This window comes from Neocloeon triangulifer, unplaced genomic scaffold, assembly GCF_031216515.1.
Source record: "Neocloeon triangulifer isolate White Clay Creek 2 clone unplaced genomic scaffold, ASM3121651v1 ptg000014l, whole genome shotgun sequence".
Classification (NCBI taxonomy): domain Eukaryota; kingdom Metazoa; phylum Arthropoda; class Insecta; order Ephemeroptera; family Baetidae; genus Neocloeon; species Neocloeon triangulifer.
Window position 1 is genome coordinate 3474672 of NW_026775556.1, and position 24203 is coordinate 3498874.

General features: G+C 35.6%; 1 protein-coding gene across 1 annotated transcript; it reads left to right on the plus strand.

Annotated features, from left to right (window-relative positions):
• The first annotated feature begins 784 nt into the window (after positions 1–784).
• On the plus strand, positions 785–23347 carry LOC132200624 (myogenic-determination protein). The gene is made up of 4 exons (XM_059626240.1): positions 785–1240; positions 2412–2606; positions 4322–4409; positions 22794–23347. The coding sequence occupies exons 1-4, from the start codon at positions 929–931 to the stop codon at positions 22952–22954; spliced, it is 756 nt and encodes a 251-aa protein (XP_059482223.1). The 5' UTR covers positions 785–928; the 3' UTR covers positions 22955–23347.
• Positions 23348–24203: the final 856 nt, after the last annotated feature.

The following is a 24203-nucleotide window of genomic DNA, read 5'->3' on the forward strand; positions in this document are numbered from 1 at the left end:
ATACGCAACAATTTCAAGGCCTTTGATGTTACATCTCATGGTCTAATGGTTAAAGCTTTGTCACAGATGCAGAAGTATCCAGATTCGATTTTACCCTCAGGCAGACTTTTCACTTGATATACAATGTCTACGTCATTCATGATCAAGTTACAAAGACCGCGACAAATTGAAAATTATTTTTCTTTTGCGTTTTTTAAACATTTTTTGGCTTCTTTTTTTATTGAAAAGCCAACTTGTTAAAAACAGGTAGTTAGGCGAGCCAGTCGCGTCAGTCGCGTCAGTCGCGTCAGTCGCGTCAGTCGCGTCAGTCGCGTCAGGCGCGTCAGTCGCGTCAGGCGAGTCAGTCGCGTCAGGCGCGTCAGTCGCGTCAGGCGAGTCAGTCGCGTCAGGCGCGTCAGTCGCGTCAGGCGCGTCAGTCGCGTCAGGCGAGTCAGTCGCGTCAGGCGAGTCAGTCGCGTCAGGCGAGTCAGTCGCGTCAGGCGAGTCAGTCGCGTCAGGCGAGTCAGTCGCGTCAGGCGAGTCAGTCGCGTCAGGCGAGTCAGTCGCGTCAGGCGAGTCAGTCGCGTCAGGCGAGTCAGTCGCGTCAGGCGAGTCAGTCGCGTCAGGCGAGTCAGTCGCGTCAGGCGAGTCAGTCGCGTCAGGCGAGTCAGTCGCGTCAGGCGAGTCAGTCGCGTCAGGCGAGTCAGTCGCGTCAGGCGAGTCAGTCGCGTCAGGCGAGTCAGTCGCGTCAGGCGAGGGAATTATAAGTCAGAAGATGAGAGACTTTTGACTGTGCACTAGGAAAGAGAGACGCGGCGGTTGCGTCAGCAGGGGTGGGATCAGTGGGATGCTGCGAAGAGGAGCAGCGACGGTGGCGGTCGAGGGGTTTCTTTCACTCAGTTTTGTTGTCACCGTCTCGCGCGACGAGTGGTGAGCAGCGAGTGACAAGATGATGGTGTTGGAGAACGCGTCTGGGGCGAGCTGCAGGTACGAGCACTCGGTGATGGCCGGCTACCCTGGCGCCTACCCTGGCCTCCACCAGGAGCCGTCGTGCGACTCGAGTTCAAGTGTCAGCGAAATGCAGGACGACCTCGACTACGAGAGCGAGGCCGACCACGTCCTCGCGCCCGACAGCATGCAGCACACGCACGATGACTCGCCCAGGTGCCTCACCTGGGCCTGCAAAGCGTGCAAAAAGAAAACCATTGCAAAGGACAGACGTCGCGCCGCCACCCTCAGGGAACGTCGGCGGCTCAGAAAAGTAAGCAACTTTTTTACATAAAATTAATAATTTAATTACATTGTGAAAGAAGAATGATATGTGTGTCTAATACAGTATATAATTATAGGGGAAAAAAATGTATTTTTCTTAATGAAAGGGTGCAATAATTTAAAATCAAAGTAAAATTAAATTGGAAAATTGATAGTCATCCATCAATTACATAAACATATTTCTAGAAAATGGCAATGTAGTGAGAATAATAAAAACATATCAAGTTTTGTAAGTTCTAGTTTTTAATATTTTTTTATGAAACAATTGTATTGTTTTAAAGCAAGAAATTATAGCTGTTTTTTGTGTGTGAAATTCTACTGCGTCTTTCAAAATGTGAGATATGAGCAATAATATGCTAATATCATTTTTAATGTCACCAAACATTTCTGTCAATATTTACTCCGTTCATTACATTTAATTTTTCATATGAAAAACGTATAATATTTTTTACAAAATAAAATGAATAACGAATATAAAATCAATGCAATATCAAGTTAAATGCGCACTAAAATAACATTTGAAATCGGATATTTCTTTTTACAAATCTAACAATTGCACAGCTCCTAAGAAAATGGACCAGAATATTTTATTTCTTTCATTTTCATAGCAAACATATTTTAAAATTATTTTTGGCCCAATTTTCCCTAAAGGTGCGGGGATGTTGGATATTAATCGATAAATAATTTTTCTTTTATCTTTGGGCACTAAAAATTAACTTATATTATTCTGATCTTATTGCTAGTTGACAAATTTATTTAATATTCCATAACGAAATTAAAAGATCTTTTGTATTTTTCATTAACTTTTCATTACTTCAAAAGCATTTTGTTATTAAATTTTTACCATTAAGTCCAGTTTGCTAATATCACAATTTTACTTTTTTTGCAAATTAATTTTAAAATTTTCAAAAATTAAAAAAAAAAAATAATAATTAAATGCTTACGCTCGAGGTGGATTTCATGAAAATTTGAAAACGGGCGAATTTTTTCATTGCCTAGTTTCAATTTTTCATTTTTAAGTGCATTTGATTATTTTTATTGTATATTATGCTGAAAAGAAATAATCAAATTAAATTTGCAAAATTTAAATGCAAAGCGCACCACAAAATTTATTCAATAGCGTCATGCATCATGAACATTATTATTATTTTTTGCTTCAGGTAAACGAAGCATTTGAAATCCTAAAGAGACGGACAAGCAGCAATCCGAACCAGAGACTACCAAAGGTGGAAATTCTGCGGAACGCGATAGACTACATTGAGTCGCTGGAAGAGGTGTTGTCCGGCAGAGACGAAGACTCACCAAACACAATGCAGCTCAATCAGGGAACACCCTGCGCCAGGGACTACCTCCATGTGAGTTTAATTTTAAAATCTTCATCTTTCTCGCGGTAATTAGGCCAAAGGTAGAGTTTGGGTGTGAAATCGATTGAAAAATGCTGTTCGTCGGCGGTCTCCGCGTGCTTCCTTTGTGCGGTAATGAAAAAATTGGCCTCAGTCCAATTAGAGTTGAACACATTCCTCGGCCCGCTCGCACCACAATCGATTAAATTTAAAAAATGCTGGTCGCCGGCTTTAAAAAGAATTTCCAAGCGCGATCCATCAAATCGAAACAAAAACAGCACGAGGACATTTGTTAAAATTAGTCGCGATAGCTTTTTCTCTCCTCTCTGTTCATCTGTTTTATTTACACACAGGATAAATGTTTATGAACGTCTGTCACCACGTGTTGGGCCATCGAAGCCTCATAACGATGCAAATTATCACATTCTGAAGATGTAAACCTTTTTGCTCGGCGCGGCTTGCGTGTTTTACTGCTGCTGGCGAAATTAATTTTTTATATCTTGCTCTATCCTCGTGGATATTAACTAGTAGTGGTCGCAGTTTTTTTTTCAAAGTGCCAAAGTCTAGTTCACGCTTTGAGTGAATTCCAGGGCGTATTATTTTCCAATGCTAATGTTTTGTGACTCATTAGCCTCTCCACTCATTGTAATTGGATCTCTGCTCGAACACACATACAACCGACGAAAGGGTTGCTCCCCATAATTTTCTCGGCCATGTGTGCTCCATCTGAATATTGTCAAGCTACTTTTCTTTCTGCGACTGTGAATATATAAATTCTGGTTCATTTGTAAATAGCGTTTTTGGATCTAACGACAGTCAAGAAGATTTAGTCTTTAATTATAGCAGAATAAACATTAAAATTCTGACGTGCATATTATATTGAAAAACATTGGGAGAGATTCAATAGACTTAGCTCTCCCGGGATAAAAGATATCCTGGGATAAATCCAAAGGGATAACATTTAAATCACTTTCCCAGGTTAAATATTTTTTATCCCGCCTTCAATTTTTTGTCCCCAAATCATTGGGGATAAATTTTCTTAGCCCCCTCAACGGGACAAACATTTGACCCGCGCTAAAATCAAATCAGCTGGTTATTAATAGATCGTCAACATGCTCGCGAAGTTTTTAAATTTTGGCTAATTGCAACGAACGAAAAACTTTTTCAAATCAGAATTTTGTGAGGATCATGGAGATGAGGGCAAAAATGAAATCCAAAGCTAAACAAAATCTGTATCCAACAAATTGCTTATTTGTTTTGCTCAGAAACATTTAAACATGTCTTCTTCAAAGCGAAAATAGTCACGCAGCCCGCACGCAGCACGAATGAATGAACCAAAGTGTGCTGGAGTGCTGCCGTCTCCCATTATATTCCATTTTTCTGTCTGGCGTCTGTTGCAGCAGTCAAAATATGTATTTCATCTTTGGCCGCACATTTGGTGCGTCGGCACTTTCTTTCTTCCCCCCACACCTCATTTTGACACATTTATTTGGCCCTAGTGTTAATTTTTATTAATGTTTCCTTCCAAATCGGGATGCGGGGAATTTTTTTACACGCTTGATCTGATTTTGGTTGAGGAAGATGACACTTGAAATGTAGAAGAAAAAACTCTGAGGCATCCGTTGCTTTTTTGTTTCATCAAGATGTGTTAAAAAAAATCATGATTATCTTGTCGAGCCACTTTAAGAAGAAAAACTAATTGAGTGGATATGATTTCTTTTTTACAGAGCAATGTAATCAACGACCAGACCTACCTATCTGAACGACTTCAAGGCTTCCACTCCAATCTGAGTCATCGATACCCTCCTATAAAAGGTACAGTTTTATTAATTTTATTTTTCATAATTCCTTATTTAATAAATCTCATTTTGGAAAGTTATATCATAAAAGTTTTTTTCAACAAAATTACTTGTATTCACCAAGAATAACAGTAAATAATATTAATAAAAATTTTGTAGACTCAAACCACCCAATTTTATTGTTTATATCTGTAAGCTAATATTATTGAAATTAAAAAATGAGGAAAATTATACCGATTTCCATTTTTTTATTTTATTTTATTAGTTCTTGGGATACTTTATTATGTTGTATAATACAATATGTTGAAAGAAATTTCCATCAACTGAGGTGATTGACGGAATCTAGAAACTTTTTTATTTCTTTTTAATAGAATTCTAATGCCCTCAAATACTCGGAATCTTTTCCCATGACTCCCTTGAGCCCCGTGGTAAAATCCGATCCGAAAATTAGTTTTTTCCACCACACATGTTTTATTAGTAATTCCAGCGGGGCAGAGTGCCCGATCTAATTACTCGCGCTGGTGTCAGAATGTGAAATGATGAGCAAGGACATTAACCATCAAGCTGCATGCTTTTAAATGTACACGCACTGAGGGTAAAAAACAAACGGCGTTTCATTAAAACCAACGCTGGCTCTTCTCCTTCGCTTTTTTTCACACATTTCGGCGACGAGGAAGATGCGGGACACATGTTGCACTCGACGATTCCGCCGCCTCCTCTTGGCTACAGCCCTTAATCGACCCACCTACACCCTCATTACTCTCGGCCTTTCATCTTCTGAAAGTTGACTTATTACGCGGGGAAATACGCCGATGACAATTCCTCCTTGTCGCACTCGAGCCGCAAATGTGAAAAAGACGGGGTTCGGCCTTCATAATGAGCATTTTGAGCAATCCAACAAGCTCGCCCTTAACTTACTTTTAACTTTTGTATTTTTAATTTTTAATTTAAGGGAAAGGAAATTTTAAATCAATTTTGAGGAATTGCTGTAAAACGATAAACGTTTTATAAAAAGGCTAAAAAATATTTGAGCTGTATCAGTGATTTTAATTAAATTGATTTAAATTTTGTTTAAGGAATTTTCCGCAACCAAATTTTAGCTTAATTTTTTCTCACGCTTATTCAGAAGACATTTTTTTGTATTTTCTAACTACAACAAGTAAGAGTAAAATTGATAATTCACAAAGCGATATTAAATATTATGGCCAAAAATATTTAAGTATGTAAAACCAATTAAATTGAGATTTCCAGCTTACATTACATGAGCCCTAAATAAAATGTATATTTTTAAATTTTTTATGCTTAATGCTCTAACATTAAGCTGGCCAAGACTTAATATCAAATTTTTAGAGGGCTGTGTGAGGTCGCGATCATTTCTATCTAAATGGCGCTTGTAAAATAAACACTATTTTTGATGTTCCAAAATTAATGACTTGAATTTATATTCGCGCTATGAGCGCGACCAACATCAATGAAAAAATCAAGAAACAACCCGTCCGTCGCCGCGTCTCTTTTGGCTTTTGCTACTCGCAAACAAACCCCGAAATCCTCTTACACTCTTCAATTCGCGTGCCAAAATCGACGCCATCAAATAAATTTAAAAATAATAGCCTCTCAATTCCAACACTCGGCAGCAGATTGGCGCAGCGTGGCTATTTTTGAAAAATATTTAGCGACTCGTCCTCACCGCACGATGTCGTTTTGAAATATTTTATATGTCACCGCACGGTCGCTATTTTCAGATAAATGCTCGGTCGGTTTAACTCGCCATTGGCCGCGATCCACGCTAAGGATACACCCGAAATTCACAACCTCCATATTACACAAATCAAATCCACCGTGCGTGAAGATTTAGCGCTTTTTACAACCCACTGCGGCGTACAAGCCGCGTCTCGCGCCGACAGAGGTGGGTGAATGGTGTAACATGGTGTTGTTATTGGACCGACATCCTCCTCCTAACATTGTAATAACGTCCGAGTTTGTTGATTTATATTGTTGGCCCTAAATCACTCACATTCGCCAACGCAGATTTCATTTTCCAAGGTCGAAAAGTAAAATGTTATTTTTGCAAGTATCTGAAAGTCAAACACCTTGAGTTTAGCATTCAGACTAATAATAACAATTATTATATAAAACTAAAAAAGACCCGCACTCTTTTAAACTATTTGATTTGCAATAAGCGTTCATTACAGTTTGCAGTGAAAATGTTTGCCAAAAATTGAACGCTTACACAATCTGCTCTATTAGGAGGAATCAGTAAATTATTTTTTCCAAGATAAAATTTTGCAAACGTTTCTGCGCAGGCTTAGTTTGCATTATTAATTTAAATTTGTGAATCTAATTTTAACCTTTTAAGTTGAAAGTTGTACTCAATTGAGTGTTCAATAAAGATGTTGGTTTGGTTAATTAAAATTTCTTGGTAGATCTATAATATGATGTAAGAATTTTTTTTTTGTAAACTCAATGTTATACCTAGTGCTGACCTAGTGGCTTGTAAATTTGCTCTAAGTGTGGCTTATAATAATTTTAGTTATTTGCGGAATGTGTATTATTATATTTATGATGCGTTTTTCCTTTAAAATTATATACTGGTGTAATGGACTGAATATGTGCTAATTTGTAGACGTTACATAATTCTTGAGCCTGATTTAAAAATTTTTAAGCGTAAATTAATTTTTCTTTAAAAAATTTGGTTTGATGCTAATTTTTTCAGATGAAAGAAGACAAACATTAATATTGCTAGATAAATGTGGCCAGGTTAGCTGCTAATTATTTTTAGTGTTAAATAAAACTGAAATAAAGTATTTTTTATCAATTTTTTACTTCTTGATAAAACGTTTTTAATGATACACTGTGATGTGATTGTCATTTTCCATGATTTTTAATTAAATCCTAGTATCGTTTCCAATTTTTAATTCTTTTCCAGCGAATATAAAGAAAATGAAATAGATTGTATGTATAGTATAGCGGTATATTATGATGGCGTCATGATATACACCATTGTATAGTACAATTTGCAGTACAACGACAATAAATTTAGAAATATTTTTGTTAAACATTTAAAAGCAACAATTTAAATAAGTAAAATATTTTACATTCAATGCTTTTTTATTAAATTATAAATTTTGCATATTTATTTGTTAATTTTACTACAAAGCTCGTTTAAAAGCAAAGTTGATATGCATAATTATATTTAGTTGTGATCAGTCGTGATAAAAGCTTAAAATTTGCTTTGTCTTAAATCATCTGGAACAAAATGACTGGCAAAGAAAGAATTATTATTTTATTAAACATAGAATGCCAAATGTCGCAGTGAATTCCCTTTGATAAGCGGCAGGCCTATTTGCGGCATCAAAGCTAATGGGAAATAATTGTACGGAGGTGTTTCTTTCTGCGGCTCGTCGCGCTCTCGGCCGCTAAAAATAATATCCGACTCCGCTCTTCGCGTCTCGGGCCGGGTATTAATTTCCATCACGTATAATGCGCGCGCCCCGCGTGTGTTTTATATTTACGCGTTTGTTAGAGAGAGAGGAGGAGATTGTCACGTAAAACAGATTGGCCCGCTAAAAGGCGGCGCAGGATGGCCAAAAGAGCAACACATTCTCGCAGGGAGGAAGCAGAGCACTTAGGAGAAGAAGTGGTCGCAACCCAAGCGGTTAATTTGCGTCTCGGGTTTCCTCAACGTCACTCTTCTGTCATCCGCCGACATCTCAACTGCCGACACAATTTTCCCTCGCACACACACCGAGAGCAGCCTAAAAATAGGCAAAACACTAATGCACGTGGCTTTCATTTGATTTCGGATTCGATTGCGAAAAACCAGGCTGAAATTTCGGGTGATTCACATTAACGCAACATTTAGTTTTAGTGCCATCGGAAGTGCTCGCCATTCCTGAAACCTAGGGTCATTCATATTCCAAGCTGCTTTTATTTCAAATTAATTAATTCTTTAGTAATTCGTTAATTTAAACAATTGTTTGGGACTTTTCCACAAAATTAAATTTACGCAGAGGATGAATATTTTTCAAATGAAGAAATAAAATATTTAGAAAAATGAATCCAAGAAGTTTAATTGGCTGTTGAATTGAATATTATTTTTGTTTATATTTCAGAAAAATATCTTATACAAAAATCGCAAACAACAATTAAACTTAAAAGTTAATCAATTCTATTAAAGAATTAAAGTGTATCACAGTTGTTAGCATTTCTAAACTAGAGGTTTTATAAACACAAATTTATATAAATGACTCATTTGTGACATTATGCAGTGGGGAATAAATCTCTGTCTGGACTGCAACAAAACGAAGAAACCTCTAAAGCTCTCTGCATTCCACGTGCACCCACGAGCCTCGTTTGTGTCAATCACCCCGTTGTAGCATTTTGATTTAAACCCATCAGGGTCATAAAACACGTTTCAATTTAAATATCTGGCCATTTGCCCAGCCATAAGGGAGATGTGTACCATTTACCCTCGCACCACTAGCTCCGTCGTGGAAGTATTTCTGTGTGTCAAAAAGGGCCCGCGCTAATTAGTCACGCCATTATGCCGCGCGAGTCGCCATTAATTAATCCAGAGCATCTCTTTCACTTCAGATATGTAATCGCACGCGGCGAGTGAGTTTTGGTGACTTCTATTTTAATTAACGGACGTATCTCGCGCACTCGGCTCACGTTAATTAATTCATTCTGATGTTGCCTTCGTAAGTCGACTTCGATTCAAGGTGCTCCTGAATGGCAGTCAAGATTAATTAACAAAACTATTTTCGGCGCGAATAAGGATTAAAAAAAGAGTTGCTTGAGAAAGAAAAAATAATAATAATGTGCAAGAAAAAGGAATCGTATTATTTTTTTAAATTTTAAATGGAATTTAAATAGATAATATTTCTATTTTTTAATGGTCATGAATTCTTTCCAGGAATATTTCAATATATTGAAACATATTGAAAGATGATTTACCATTGGTTATTTTTATTTAAGATTTTACCTCTCTACCTGCTCTTTACCATAAAAGTCGCTATAATTTTAAATTTATAACATATTAATAAAAAAAATAAAGTTTTTCAACTAATTTTTTTCAATTTTACACAAAATTTGCCTCCAGCTAGTGTGTTTCTCTTCTGCTCTTCAGTTTTTATTTTAAATAATGTCGCTATTTATTTTTTTCCTCGTTTTATCCAATTTTTAAAATATTTTATATTAAAAAGTATTTTACTTTAAAGCGTATCCAGTAGTTCTGATAACTTTTAATGACTTGAAATAATAATTTCTGTTACATAATTTTAAATTTATTAATGAAAATAAACAATTAAAGTCCAGGACTTTAAACTTAATTAACATTTATAGCACCATTGGTGTACATTCGCTGTTCATGTGGGTTGAACAAAATTTTATTGTAAACAAATAATATATTTTAAATGAAAAATGAATAATAAAACAAATTTTTTCATGAATAATCCCATTTTAAACTCAATAATATGCACTTTGGAAGAAGCACTGTGTTTACAATGTTTAAAAATACCAAAAATATATTTCTGCTTCTCGTTTCACGTTAGAATGGAATAATGGAGCATTTAAATCACATAGTTAAGTTTGAAAATAGTAGTTGCTAATGGGCTGAGCTACACGCAGCAATTACTTAAATTTTCCCCATTACTCGGCTCACAGTTGCGAAAGGCAGCATGTCTGGAGCATTATTTGGCATGGAAGTTGGTGTCACCTGACCAAGATGTTCCAAGCAACGGGCTGCCTGTTTTATTTTATTGAGCGTGTTCAGTCACGCGGGGCAAAAGTTGACATAAATAACTGACAATTTCGGGCTGCAGCTCAATAAACCGCACAGATCAAGCCAGGAAAATATGTAATTATTCCAAGAGTGTGCCTGTTTTAAGGGTGACATCAAATTTTAGGGGCGCTTTGATGTTGGCACGACGCGAGAAGAGAGGCTTCCGGCGGCCTTTTAGTGTGTAATTCTGTTTTATACCGCGCACCATTGCGGCATATAAAAATAAGTAGTCCGTGTTGACATCTCATTTCAACAAAAAGCGAGTTGTTTTACTTTTTGATGCATAATCATTTTTCTCTGGAAAAAAAATTATCAAGCAAATCTATAAGTAAAAAACAATAATTTTTATATTTTATAATTAAATAAGCATTTATTTTTTAATAATTATATTAAATATTTTATTTACTCATTTACAATAAAAATATTTTTTAATTTAATTTTTTTAATAAAAATAAAAACTTCAAATTTAAACAGTACAATTTTTAAAACACCTAATTAATTTTTGCTTTGTTAGAACTCTCACTTTTAATTAATTAAAAGCTTTGATTGGTACCTATAATTTTATAGTAAATGTTTATTAACAAATTTACTTCTCCTACATTTAGGCACAGTAATTAGAAAAAAGTTATTGTTAAAGTATTAATATGAAAAGAAAATAATATAACAATAATAATAAATAAAATAAAAAGCCTTAAAGCAAACATAAATAATCAAATTACAAAAAATGAACAATGTTTGTGAGATGTGAAATTGCTCACCATGTTAATAAAGATATTGATTTGAATGGGTTGAAACGTTGATACACTCGTCATTGATGAAGTATCCATCAGTTTTCTACTTCCGGTCGTGTGCAGTGCAGTTGGCAAAACAAGTAAATCCTCCCTACTCAACCCATCTGTCGACGTGTCTGCCCAAAATGTGCATGAGACGTTGACAGCACTTAACTTAATGCAATGGAAATTAAAAGGACATAAATTGTGCATTTTCTACTGGGGGGAATTAGTGTGAAAGAAAAGGTGCGGCAGAAAAGGGAGAGACGAGTTTATACTTAAGGCTTTCACCCTTATAAAGTGACAAGCTTTGAAAGTTGAAGTTTGAAAGGGGCATAAAATTTTAAAGTGTCTGCAGATGGAGACACAAGAAATACAACAATTTTAAAGCTCACAATCAAAATCAATAAACGCAACTCCGAAATAGGTTTTTTTTAAAATTATATGCCTAGTTTTTAATGCATGTCTTATTCAGACTTCTTTTAGTGAAAATCTCTTTAAAATATTATATAGGTCATCATAAAACAGTTAATTCTGTTTTGCGTAATCAGTTTTACAAGAGGCATATTAAAAAAATCTAAACTATAAACCAACGATTTTAATTAATTAAATAAATAAATTAATTCATAAATATTTTTAAAGGGCTTTCTAGTTAATTCTAAATTTAATTTTAATTGAATAGAACAAATTCTCGCTCTGAACCAGGTTTATTTTTTCATTACAAGAAGTGCAAATGAATGTGTTACATTTTAAACCGTCGGACTAAACGACGCGTGAATTTGCGCAATTACGCAGCAAGCCCCATTAAAAATTGGCGTTGCTGCCGCGAGACCGCGAATAAGTTACTCTCTCGCGGTGAACAGCCTTCCTCCTAATTATAATACCGGCAAACAAAATCAGGAATGAATGAGTCTCTGTTTCTATTTTTGTCCAATTACTCTCCGATGCCAGATCGGCGGGGGGATGAAATTTGTTGTCGCCCCTCTCCACGCGAATTGAAACATCCTGCCACTGAATTTTGGCACCCGCGTCCCAACAAAAGTTGTTTCTTTTCAAAAGTATGCGCACCGATTTATGACGTTCTAAATTACGGACTGAATTTATTCGAGCATTTGGCTCGGACTTTGAAAGTTCGAAATCAAAGCCGCCTGCATCTCTCTATGCTAATTGCTGGCGAACGCGTCTCTCGATTATTTTGTAAATAAGATCCGCCTTCAAAGAGAGTCTGTTTCTTTTCTGCCACTTGATTTCATCACCCAGTCACAGCAGAACATATTATTATTTTGTTTTTAAAAGTTTCCTCTCAAAGTGTTTTTCTGTTTTAAAGTGTCGCAGTTTCATGAGTGCGGCTTAATTTTCTCGCTCCCACTGCTGTAACTTACTTAGTTAACACACTGGTCTCTTCATTCGAAAACAAGCGCAGGGGTATAATTATAGATCCAATTCGAAAGTGGAGGAAATTTACGGTTTTCTTTTACGGCTCAACTTTCGGTGCTTTTACACGCTTCCGTTCAAACTAAATCCAATTATACGGCTCTTAGGACGCTGCTTTTGTTTTGATTGAGTCGTTCAAATTATAAAAAAGAGACGCAAAATCAACAAAAAGTTCAGAAAGTAAAGAGCAGTCAAAGGGAAATTAGAGCTTTTATGAGCAGCTTTGAATACTTCAGGAATCAGTAAAGCGGTATCTCTTTGGTCAATTGGTCAAGAAAACAAATTTAAATTTAGGTCACAAATCTATATCGCGAACTCCAAAAGAGATTTATTTATTGTATTCAAAAATTTAAGTTTTTTTTTTAAGGTCAGGCCAAGACAAATTCTTGTCGGCCTGTGCCCTTTATTATTATTACTTATTAATAGTTTTATTTAAAATTAATGCATGTTTCAAATATTTTTAAAGTTATTTAAAAAAAAATTGGTTCAAAAGTTATTTTGGCCTCTTAGAGACTAACAGCAGTGGTAGAATCTTGTGAGAATTTTTTTCAGAGGCGGTAATCGCACCAGCAAAATAACTAGGTGGGATTACATAATATCATTAAGGGAATGAGATAGATGGTCGTGGAGAAAAAATAACAGCGATTTGTAAACATCGTGCGGCTTCCTGCCCGCGTCTCTGCGCCATTTACTAAAAGGACCCCCGCGCGAGTGGGAATTAAAACATAAAAACTGACGGATTCATGGCGGTGAAAAATTGAAATATTTCTTGCATGGGTCAAATGGACTGTTTCCAAGATGAGAGCTAAGCTTCTCTTTGCCGTTCAAAATTATTTCAGTGTGTTTGCCTCTGCCAGACATCTCAAGCAAATACGAAAACACCGAAAATTGTTGATTAAGTAAATAATTTAGTCAATTTTGGTCCCCGTCGTGCAAAAATTTGTAATAAAAGAACACTTTCCAAAATGAATCTCTTCACTTTAAAATGAACTAAAACTATTTTGAATAATTGTACATTTCCAAGAACGCATAGTAGCGCCAATTTTCGAAAGATATCAATCTCAAAGTCCAATTAAACGCTACCAGAAGTTGCAACTATCTTAATTGCAGACATTGCACTAACAAAATAACTGCGCTGGTATGCAAACAGAGAGAGACACGCGCGGGAATGAATTAAATTCGGCTTAATTAGCGGCGGGAGAATAAAGTCGTCGGCGATCAAAAGGACGCGAGATTAGGCCTAGCTTCTAATAACTCTCGGGGGATTTACAGGCCGCCTTTTATTTTACTACCCAGAGGCGCGCGTCTTCGGCCTGCCGGTCGGCATTTGGAAAACAGCCACGCTCGCTCTCTCGCAGGAGAAAAAATTAACCGGCGGCGCCATCCATCAGATATTCAAAAAATGGCCCCAAAGTTTAAAATACATTTTTGAATAGCACCGAGTTCTGATCAAAGATTAAACAAGCTCATAATATGCGACTCACATTCCCACTAGGGCCACAGAAGGGGATTTTTTTTTCCAAACTTTTTCCCCATTTTATGAATGTATCAATGTGTAGATTTGCTGATAAAAATCCTTGATGAAAACTTTCTAGAAATATTTAAATTATATTCAATCAAACAATATTAATTGACATAAAATATAATTATAAACAAATGTGAATTAATTTAGGAATTAAGAGTTTCAACAAACTTTGCACTAAGAAAGAGTTTAACTTGTAACGGAATAATATAGTTTTTCAGTCAATTTATAAAACTACTATTTTTTACACTTAAAATTTTTTGTGACTAGCAGAAACAATGGTGTTGCCGGTACATGTAAAAAATATGCCCAAAATAACTGGCCATACTGCAAATACGTATTTGGAGAGGTTTTGTTCTATTTTCCTGCACAAAAAAACGAGTATTCTAATGAGGTTGATTCAATTTGCTCTGACGTAAAGTAATTTAAAAATATTATTTTTTAAATATTTATTTAAAGCTGTTTTTGGTATGTATTAAGATTTTTTAAATTTTATATTGTCACGAGGCCCTCTGTGTAGTCGTGAGTGACACCGTGCTAGTAGTAGAGGACCTCGTAACAGGGTGTAAAGGGTAGAAATAGTAGTACGTGAGTTCTGGATAACACTATGGATGGATTTATTGTGTAGCGCCGGACGGTACAATGGTTAAGGTCGGAATTGCTCGTGTGGGTGACTCGCAGGTGACTGTCCATGTGGGTTCACTGGATGACGGCCATGGTGACGGCGTCTCGTCGGACACTCTCGTCCAACTGCTCAGTGAGGTGCAACTCTACTGGTGCATGGCTGCTCTAGTGCATGGCCCGTGTACGACTCTCTGTACGGTCGGTGTACGACTGCCTGTACGGTCGACGTACGACTGCCCTGGCTGCAAGGCCCGTGTCCGCCAGTACGCTGTACTGCTGACAGTGCGCTAATACCTGACTCAAGCTCATCCGCTATGTCACACCGTGACATGTCCGGGGGTATAAAAGAAAAAAAAACTGAGAAAAAAAAATTACTGAACGCTGTCTCTGAGAAAAAAAAAACCTGAACGTCCTGTGGTAGAGGCAAAACACCACTGAAAAAAAAAACTAAAGGCGGAAACCCTGTGTAAAGAAAAAAAAACCAACTGTTCAATGCAACCTAACAAAAGCAGTTAACGTGAAAACTCAAAGTCAAAAAAGAAAATTCTGCCACAAAAAGAAAAACAAAAACGAAGGTATAGTTAATCGTGTTCTAAAGCAAAAGAAAGGGGGAGGAAAAAAAACATAAAAAAAAGTAATGAGTGGAAAATGATTGAGATGAGGCAGTACCACCCCACCGCGCGGCTCCCTCTAGCTAAGGCCAACCATCGGCAAGTGATGTAGGTGATGCGGAGGTGGAGGTGGCGGTGTTGGAGGTGGTGGCGGTGATAGTAGTGGCGTTATGGCGATATGGTGCGGTGGCGAATGTGGAGATTTGCGAATCGTAGCCTACCTGACGGCCAGCCAAAACCGTCGGGTGCTTTGCGGAAAAGAAAATACTGCAAATCATGTGTGATGTGTGGAGGTAGGATGAGAAAAAAAACAAAAAAGAAAATACACGTTGCAATTATGAGGGAAAAACTAATGTGGCAAGGATGCGCTTAACAGTGTAGGTATGCTAGTCAGGGTTCAGTATAGCAAAAAAAACTAATCCATTATTACTCTGTCGAAATCTAAACGTCGCGCGTGTGTTCAGGATCGATGCAATCATTCACTAATGAAGTAATTAGCTAGCGTTCTCTCAAAAGCTACTAACTCTACTGTCGGGGAATATTCCAATCAAACTACACTGTCTCGAAATCAAAACTGAAAGAATTGGTAAACTGTGGTAAAAAAAAAAAACAAAGCTAAGAAACAATCGCGATCAAAATGCCTCTCTGTCTGTATTACGTATTACGTTAAAAAATGAGCATGTGACAAGGTAAAAAGACACTCTGCAGGGTACAGGTGTAGCATCCGATGTCCCTCGGTGCCATCATAGTGCATCCGGTAGAAAATCCAGCGTCATCTTCTGTCCTGAAAACATTAAAACAATTAAGTCTCTAGCGAACTCATAATAGACGGTAAAAGTGCTGAGTGGGCGTAAAAGCAAATTGCTGAATAAACAATAAAAAATGAGAGTCAATTAGAACTCGGCTGAAGTGATAAAAAAAACTAAAAAAAAAAATTCAAGATTCTCAAAAACAGATCAAAATATTAAAAGACTGAGAACCGTCAGATCTCAAATTGCTCATGAAAAAATTATTGTTGCTCAAGCTGATCATTAATAATTACGTTACGTCATTAAATAAGGAACAACAATCCTCTGTGTAAAAAAAAACTGTAGCTGTTCTTATATATTGATTTGAGCTGAAAAAGAAAAAATTAGTTATCGGCAATCAGGATATTGACAACTGATGTGCATATAAGTGTGCTGAGTGCTGAGTGTGCGTATTTCTATTTCACTTAAAATTACAGGTCGTAGTGTTGCTTAGTACTAAAGGCTAAAAATTGTTGCTGACAATTAAAACTGATCACCTTCTCATTTCTCAAGGTGTGGTTTGTCGGCTAAATAAAAATTCCTCATCCGACGATCTTTGAATACTGTTTCTTTGTGTGCAATATTTAAGAAAGCACTGTTGCAAGATTAATGTTTCTTCTTCATTTCGTTTCATTAATGTGACTCTTAAGGAGCGCAAAATCGGGGATATTTTATTCATTTAACTCATGAGTTTATTTTAATTATTTCGTTTCATTTATTCTGTTTATTTGTCATTAATTTTCTTCGATAGATAAAAGTTGCAACTCGATTAATAAGCATTTTTTTTTTGTGTGTTTCTTTCATTTATTTCTTGTTCGATCATTTCTTTCCTTTTATTTATTTGTTATTTTAATCTCGTATCCCCTCTGACCAAGCTTTATTATTTCATTCTTCTATTACCCTATAAAGGAGGGTGTAATAAGGGTGCGGAGACTTTCTATAAGGCAGAGCGTGTTTGCGCGCGAAGCTCATCCCTGTAGAATTACTCTGATTTTACTGCGCGATTTTGTGTAAAAAGTTACGTGAAAATTTTGCAGTTCCCTTGAGGTTGAGGATCCTCTGTTTGTCCGTCGGTCAGTCGGATTTCTTAAATATTGCAATTTTGTCTCTAACAGTAGAACTTCTAAGAGCAGAATGATAGAGAGTTGTGAAGACAGTAGTTAAAGCGTCGATTAGCATTTACTTAATTCTCATTTTTCAATATTTGATGCGGCTAAGTTTTTTCAAAATCTTTTGGCAATTATTATTTAATTATTTTTTCTGGTTTCTTAGTTATGATGATGCGGTTAATCTTAAAACTTTCTAGTACATGAGAGAGCCAGTTGCTTTTTAGAGTTTATTTCTCGTTTCATTATTCGTTTTACTTGGGGATTATTATTTCATTAATTCGCTTTATTATTTCTCCTAAATCCTGACCAAATCTGCTTGTTGGCCAGTCGGGTCGCTGATGTACTATTTTTTCGTCGTCAAAGGTGTCGCATGCGGAGCATTATTGCTGATGTCGTATACTTACTCTTGTGCCTTTATTTAGTTTCGTTTGCTTTTATTATTATTGTCATTGATTATTTCATTTTCATTTGTATTATATCATTTTCATTTTTCTTGTTATTCATTATTAATGCTCGATGATTTGATTCTCTGTCGTCGTTGTTAATTGATTTGATTAGGTTCTATTTATTAATTGCTTTAGTAGATTACTTTATTCCTCAAAATTGTAGCCGTTGCGTTGCTGGTGATTATTGAGTTTCGTGATTTTATTATAATTTTTTGCTGTTGTTTCGTTGTGTTTTAATAGTTGCGTCTTCAAAAAAACTGTTGGTGGTTGTTAATTAGTCAGCTGTTATTTCATTTTTCAATTTTTTTTGCTTAAGTGACTTTCTGTTTCCGTGTTGTTACTTTTGCAAGAGGTTATTGATACTACTTTTTTTGTCAAGTTTGCTTATCATGAGTCCACAAAATCAATGGTTTACTTGTGTTGAAATTATTTCTGCTTATTGTCTGTTTCAAAATACTGATTTTTTATCCTTCTTGGTCAGCGGTTAGTGCTGTGTTGATAAATAAAAATTCCAACGGATCTGTTGACCCGTGCCAGCTAAGAACTAGCTGACGTTCGCGGGGCACTATTTAGTGCAAAATTGCTATTCTCATTGCTATAATGAAATAAAGAACGAGTTAAGCATCTCGCGATGGGAAAATTTAAATTTATGCCTCAAGATTTTACCTTCAATCAGTTATTTTGCTATTTGCTCTTGAATGAAAAAATAATTGTTGCGGTTATTAAAAAAAATTGCGGGTCTGTGAGTGCTGAAGATTGCAAGTTTGGAGCAAATATATGATTTTAACTTTTTATTGGTTTTCACTCTTTTTTAATTCCAACAAAGGAACATTCATTTTATTTCACATGATTCAGCATTATTTTTAATTAATTTATTATTTGTTTCATGTAAAAGTTTTTAATTATTTTTAATTTTTACATTATTATTTTTTTGATTTTATTAATTTAAATGTCACTTATAATTTTCAGTTTTTCTGATTTTTATTTTTACATTTTTTGCATTTATTTTAATTTTTTATTTGTGATTTTATAATTTTTATTTATTTTTTATATAGGAGAGTCACCAGTTGTTATAGAGAGTCAGTTTGTAGTTGTTGATGCAATTAAAAAAAAATTGTTGCAGTCGGGATTATTGGATTATTTAGTCTCATTCTGATAAAATAAATTAAGGAGTCGTTTGCTTAATTATTTTCCTGTTTTATCTTTATAAAATTATTCGTGGTAGTGATTTTCAAAAATTTAATTTATTTTAGGTTATTTGATTTTTGTTGATTTTGCGATTTAGTGACAAAGGTGTCCAGTTGGAGCGCAGTCGCTATTATTGCTGCGTTAAGACATTTTTGCTCGCGCCTGCCGTGAGGTCGTTGTCGTTGCTTGCGTTGCAAAAATTTTACTTCCTGACGCGTTGGAGGTTTTGTGTTGCTCAAATGATTATGTTATTTTGATTATTAATTAATTAATATATGCTTTTTAGACCAAAATTAAATTATTTAGAGCGTTTCATGATTTTTAAATTAATGCACATAAATAAATTTAAATTTAGAAGATTTTGGTTGCGCATTGTAAATTTAAATTTCTGTACCTCCTTTTTTCGGAATCAAATTTGCATGAAATTAAATGGTTCAAAATTATTTTTAAATTAATTTATGATACTCTGATTTTACCTGAATTTTGTTGTGGATGAACGCCATTAGGGTTGGGGGTTGTTTTTCGTCTCTGGAAGTCTGTCTCAATGTCGCCTGGGTGGGTTGGGACTTCTGGGCTGTTTTCGTCTTCTTGATTTTCGAATGTTCATTGATTTTCGCCAAATTTTAAACTGTGTTGCACTTAAAAAAATTACTGTCCGCGTGTCTTCATTTCGGCTTCTTCTTCTTTGACATGAGGTCATCTCGCCGCCGTTGGCATCTCGCTGTCGAGGAGATCTCGCCGTCGAGGAGATCTCGCCGGTGTGCCTCCACGTTGTCACGAGGCCCTCTGTGTAGTCGTGAGTGACACCGTGCTAGTAGTAGAGGACCTCGCAACAGGGTGTAAAGGGTAGAAATAGTAGTACGTGAGTTCTGGATAACACTATGGATGGATTTATTGTGTAGCGCCGGACGGTACAATGGTTAAGGTCGGAATTGCTCGTGTGGGTGACTCGCAGGTGACTGTCCATGTGGGTTCACTGGATGACGGCCATGGTGACGGCGTCTCGTCGGACACTCTCGTCCAACTGCTCAGTGAGGTGCAACTCTACTGGTGCATGGCTGCTCTAGTGCATGGCCCGTGTACGACTCTCTGTACGGTCGGTGTACGACTGCCTGTACGGTCGACGTACGACTGCCCTGGCTGCAAGGCCCGTGTCCGCCAGTACGCTGTACTGCTGACAGTGCGCTAATACCTGACTCAAGCTCATCCGCTATGTCACACCGTGACAATATCCTTACTTATGTATGATATAAATATTTATTTCAGTCAATTTTCCGTAAACTAAATTCAAATGCATGTTATTTTTTTTAGATTGCAACATGTATTAGGTATTTTATAATTCTAATGAAAAAAAATAAAAATAGTTGTGTGAATTGAATTGTTCTGCTATTTAACATTTAACTTGCACAAAAGACTTATCTGTTTGACTAATGATATTGCAGTTAATATTTTTAATATGTATGAAATATAAAATTAAAAATGCAATAACTAACTTGATAAAGAAAAATGGAATGTTCAGCAAGCTTTCCGTTCTCCGGCCCCTAACTAAGTAAGATGTTAAAAATCAGTGATTACGGATCTAATTCCTTGATCATGGTGTCAAATATTGCACTTTTTTATATTTGAATAGGGATGAATGACGAGAAAGTGCTTTTTCTATTTTGAACAACGCATCAATAACGATTAAGCCATAAATGCTTTTTGTCCCGGCGCGATTAGTAAAAGACGCAATTAAAATTCCTCGTCGGCGTTGTGTTGGACGAGCCATTAAAAAAGTGATTTTATTATTTGGTGTTGGGGCGCGGCTCGCTAATTTATTAGAGTGGCCTTCATGATTCGAATTGAATCATTCCCTTGGGAGTGAGCGAGAGAAGTGACGCCGTGTGTCTTGCTCATTGTCACTATTTGAGAAACAAAAGCTTTATTTCGAGCAAAACAAAAATAGGGGTACTTTTATTTTCTCTCCGCTCCCAGCCTCTATAATAGTTTTATCACCTTCATTTGTTCAACTCAAGCTACGAGAGGAAAAAATTTCGAAAAGATTTTAAAACATTTATTTGTCTTGCTCGGAAGCAATGCATCTCTCCTGCCCGAGTGAAAAAGCTTTTTGATTCATCCATTGTCTTCGGAATCAATGACAAATTCATCACAAACGGAATTAGCCGAAAGGAGTTGAATCGGAGCCAAAATGCTGAAACATTTTTTGCCGATTGCTGTGAATAATCACCGTTTTCCGCACTTCCAATAAAGTCAACACCTCTATTTATTTGGCCGAGCGTTTTGAAACCGAAATGTAAATGGCTCGTGTAACAGTTTTGACAGGAAATAATGTGTCGCGTGAAAAAAGTGAGCGCGCAGTGGAAGGTGAAAAATTGCCGCGCTAATATGCTGGTTAATATGGCCTGTCAAAGTGCTGTGGACTTCACTCACCGCCGGATGCATTATCTTTCCTACAGACTTTGAAAATGATCCCTTCTCCAAATAGTTATAAATTATAAAAGATCACTGGAGGGTTTTTTTTAAAGCTCTTATTCGATTTTTTCTCTATCAATTTAACACTGGATTTTGACGATTTCATCTTCAAAATATTGAAACTTTGGGAGGAGGGGGTCTAAAAGAAGCTAAAAAATTTGTTAAATAAAAAAATCATCGGACTGTGAGACAACCACAACAATATATATTTTCTGAATTTATTTTATTTAGCCATTTTCTACATATATTTTGTGAATTTTTTTAGTTTTTTACAAAAATTTGCGGATGCCACAAAAGTATTTTATTAACATAAAGAAATGTTTAAAAAAAAAAAATGTTTCAACCACTCTTAGGAAACAATCGAAAATATCAATTTATTTTAAATAAAATACTACTTTTATTAAATTTATAATATAATATTATATGAATCTAAATTTTTAATGATCTCTAATCTCTATGACCTTCTGAGCTATATGAACTCGGATTTGAAAAGCTATTCAAATGCAAGTGATTTTATTAAATTTTTAATATAAAATAAAAATATTAACAAAGTTAGACGAATGGGTTTCCCTTCAATAATAAATTTAATTCAATTTAGACTGTATACTTAAAAATGGCAAAGAAAAATGTGCCCTTTCGCTCTGTTGAACAAAAAATGGTCTGCAGGAAGATGAAAGAAATTCGTGTTTAATGTCAAAGGGTTGAGCAGGAGATATTTTCTGTGTGTCTTTGTGCAGCTTGGATGCTCTCTAGCTTGGTGTGTGGGCGCTTAATATAAGGGACGTGGATTAAGTGACGCGTCACTCAGCCACCCAGCAGGGTAAATTTAGAGTCACTCCAAATTATATACACATTCCTTTTTTTCTCGCGTATATATACGAAATAGATGATCTCACCTCTAGAAAGAAAGTACAAGGCAGAGGTGTATAAACCTCGCGTGTAAAATGAGTTACGGGACTTGGAAATAGCCGCGACTCTGCTTTGAATTATACTCGCGTTTATTTGAATATACATCTAGATTTTGCCGAGATAAATACAGCTTGGAAATTGTTCACGTGCGTGCGTGTTAATTAGTGCAGGCTCAAGATTTGTGTTACGCGCTGTGTGTGGCACTAAAAAAAAAATTATAAAATTAAAATAAACGTAACCATTTTTTTTGAATACACGAAGATTCACACTTTTACTAAAACATATTTTTAAAATTTTATAACATTTACTTATTTAATCATAATTGTTGCGCATTATTTTATTATTTCTATTTTATTTAGTCGGTTTATTTACCGATTTTTTATATATAAATAAATTGATTTTGTCGAGTGGTATGGTCATTGTGCACTTGTGAAGGGTAATCTCATGAAATTGGATTGAAGAAATAACATTTTTGAGATTTTTTGGTGATGTAATTCGTGAAACAAAACAAATAATTCAAATATAATATTTTATAAAAATAGTTTATTAAAATTGACGGTAAACTGTTTTTATCATGGATTCTTCAAAATATTTATCAAAAAATTTAATTTTTACTTTCAATTTTTAAGATGGATAATATACTTCCTGATGAAATTTTCCCTAACCAATGTCAAATAAATGAATCAATGTGAAAATGTTTTAATTAATATGCTAATGAATGATTGCTTGTCTTTTTCTGTTGCAGGGCCGAATGAGTTGTGCTCGACCGGAAGCGACAGCAGTGGCACCTCCAGTCTCGACTGCCTCAGTCTCATTGTTGAGCGAATCAGTCCAAGACCTTCCGAGACGACCCTGACAAGCAGAACGGAGGTCGACAATCAACCTGACTACATGATGCAGCACTGACTTATTGGAGATTCAGTGCCTCGAACGAAAACTTTGCCAAAGATCAAAACCAAAAATTATATTCAGCGAGTGCATTTGTTGTACCAGACAGACACATGTGCTCTTGGAAATTAATATTAAGTAAGTGGCCTTATTAGAAATAGTGTTTTTATTTTAATTTATCCAAACTATTAAGCGCACGTGAGAATATGAGATTTACATTGTATAATTTTTAAATATAAATATAATAATTAGAACTGGAATTTTGTTCTGATCATAAATCAGTAAGTGAAATTAAAACTTCACAATTAAATAAAAATCATATTGAGTATAGCATTTTGAGAGGCTTGTAAAAATTTATTATGAAATAAGTGCCTTATTTTTACTGTACTAGATAAAATCTATGCATAAAATAATGCAATTTACAAAACATTTTTGAATTCTGAAGTATTTTCAAGGTATATGAATAAAACAAATTATTTTGAGTTGCAATCTGAAGCAGCCAACGTTTTATTTTTTAACCCTACCAAGAGTGAACAAAACACCTTCTGTTTTCCTAATCATAAATCGGGCGCTAAATGGCGCGAGAGCAGTGAAGTAAAAAAAGGAAGGAACAGAAATTTCTGATTATTTATCTTGTGCACATTTGACTCGGATTCAGTCGCAGGATCCATTTCTATCGTTTCCAGATGCGACAAAGCCGAGTCCCTTCTGTACCGTCGCAATATTTTTTAATCTCCGCCATCTACTTTGCTCTCAGCTGCAGACGCAAATCCCCCAAAGACACCCATGAGAAAAGCAGCCGAGAAGGAATTCGAGACTTTTGTTTTGTTGTGATATTCTCTAGTTTAACAAAAATCAACAGGCCTGAAGTGAAGAACTCGAGTCTCGTCCGTTTCCCTCGCATTTAAATCTTCGACGGCCGCGCTCAGAAATAACAGTGACTTATTGCCTGTCTCCTCATTTCCAACTCAAATTCTTTTCTTTGTCTCAAAGTGTGAGCGTTATTATTTCTTTGTTGTTTTCAAAGAATATTAATTGAATTGCTTCGCTTATGAGATTATGTAGAGTAAAGAGGAAAATGAAATTATAAAACACACTAGAGAGTTGAGGGAAATTTTAAACTTTGGTAATTTTATTGCACACACACACAAAATTATTGATCAAATTGGTTAAACTTAAAAAGAAACGCATTAAAATAGTAAATGTTTGATTGCAAAATAATGAAGTTTATTAATTTACCACAAGGCAATCTGCCCAAATCGAGATT

What these genes read in the sequence shown, in the direction of transcription:
- LOC132200624 (XM_059626240.1), top strand. Translation starts at nt 929, where the DNA reads ATGATGGTGTTGGAGAACGCGTCTGGGGCGAGCTGCAGGTACGAGCAC. An exon ending in GCGCCAGGGACTACCTCCAT is followed by an intron (nt 2,607 to 4,321) that starts GTGAGTTTAATT and finishes TCTTTTTTACAG; the next exon opens with AGCAATGTAATCAACGACCA. An exon ending in TCGATACCCTCCTATAAAAG is followed by an intron (nt 4,410 to 22,793) that starts GTACAGTTTTAT and finishes TTTCTGTTGCAG; the next exon opens with GGCCGAATGAGTTGTGCTCG.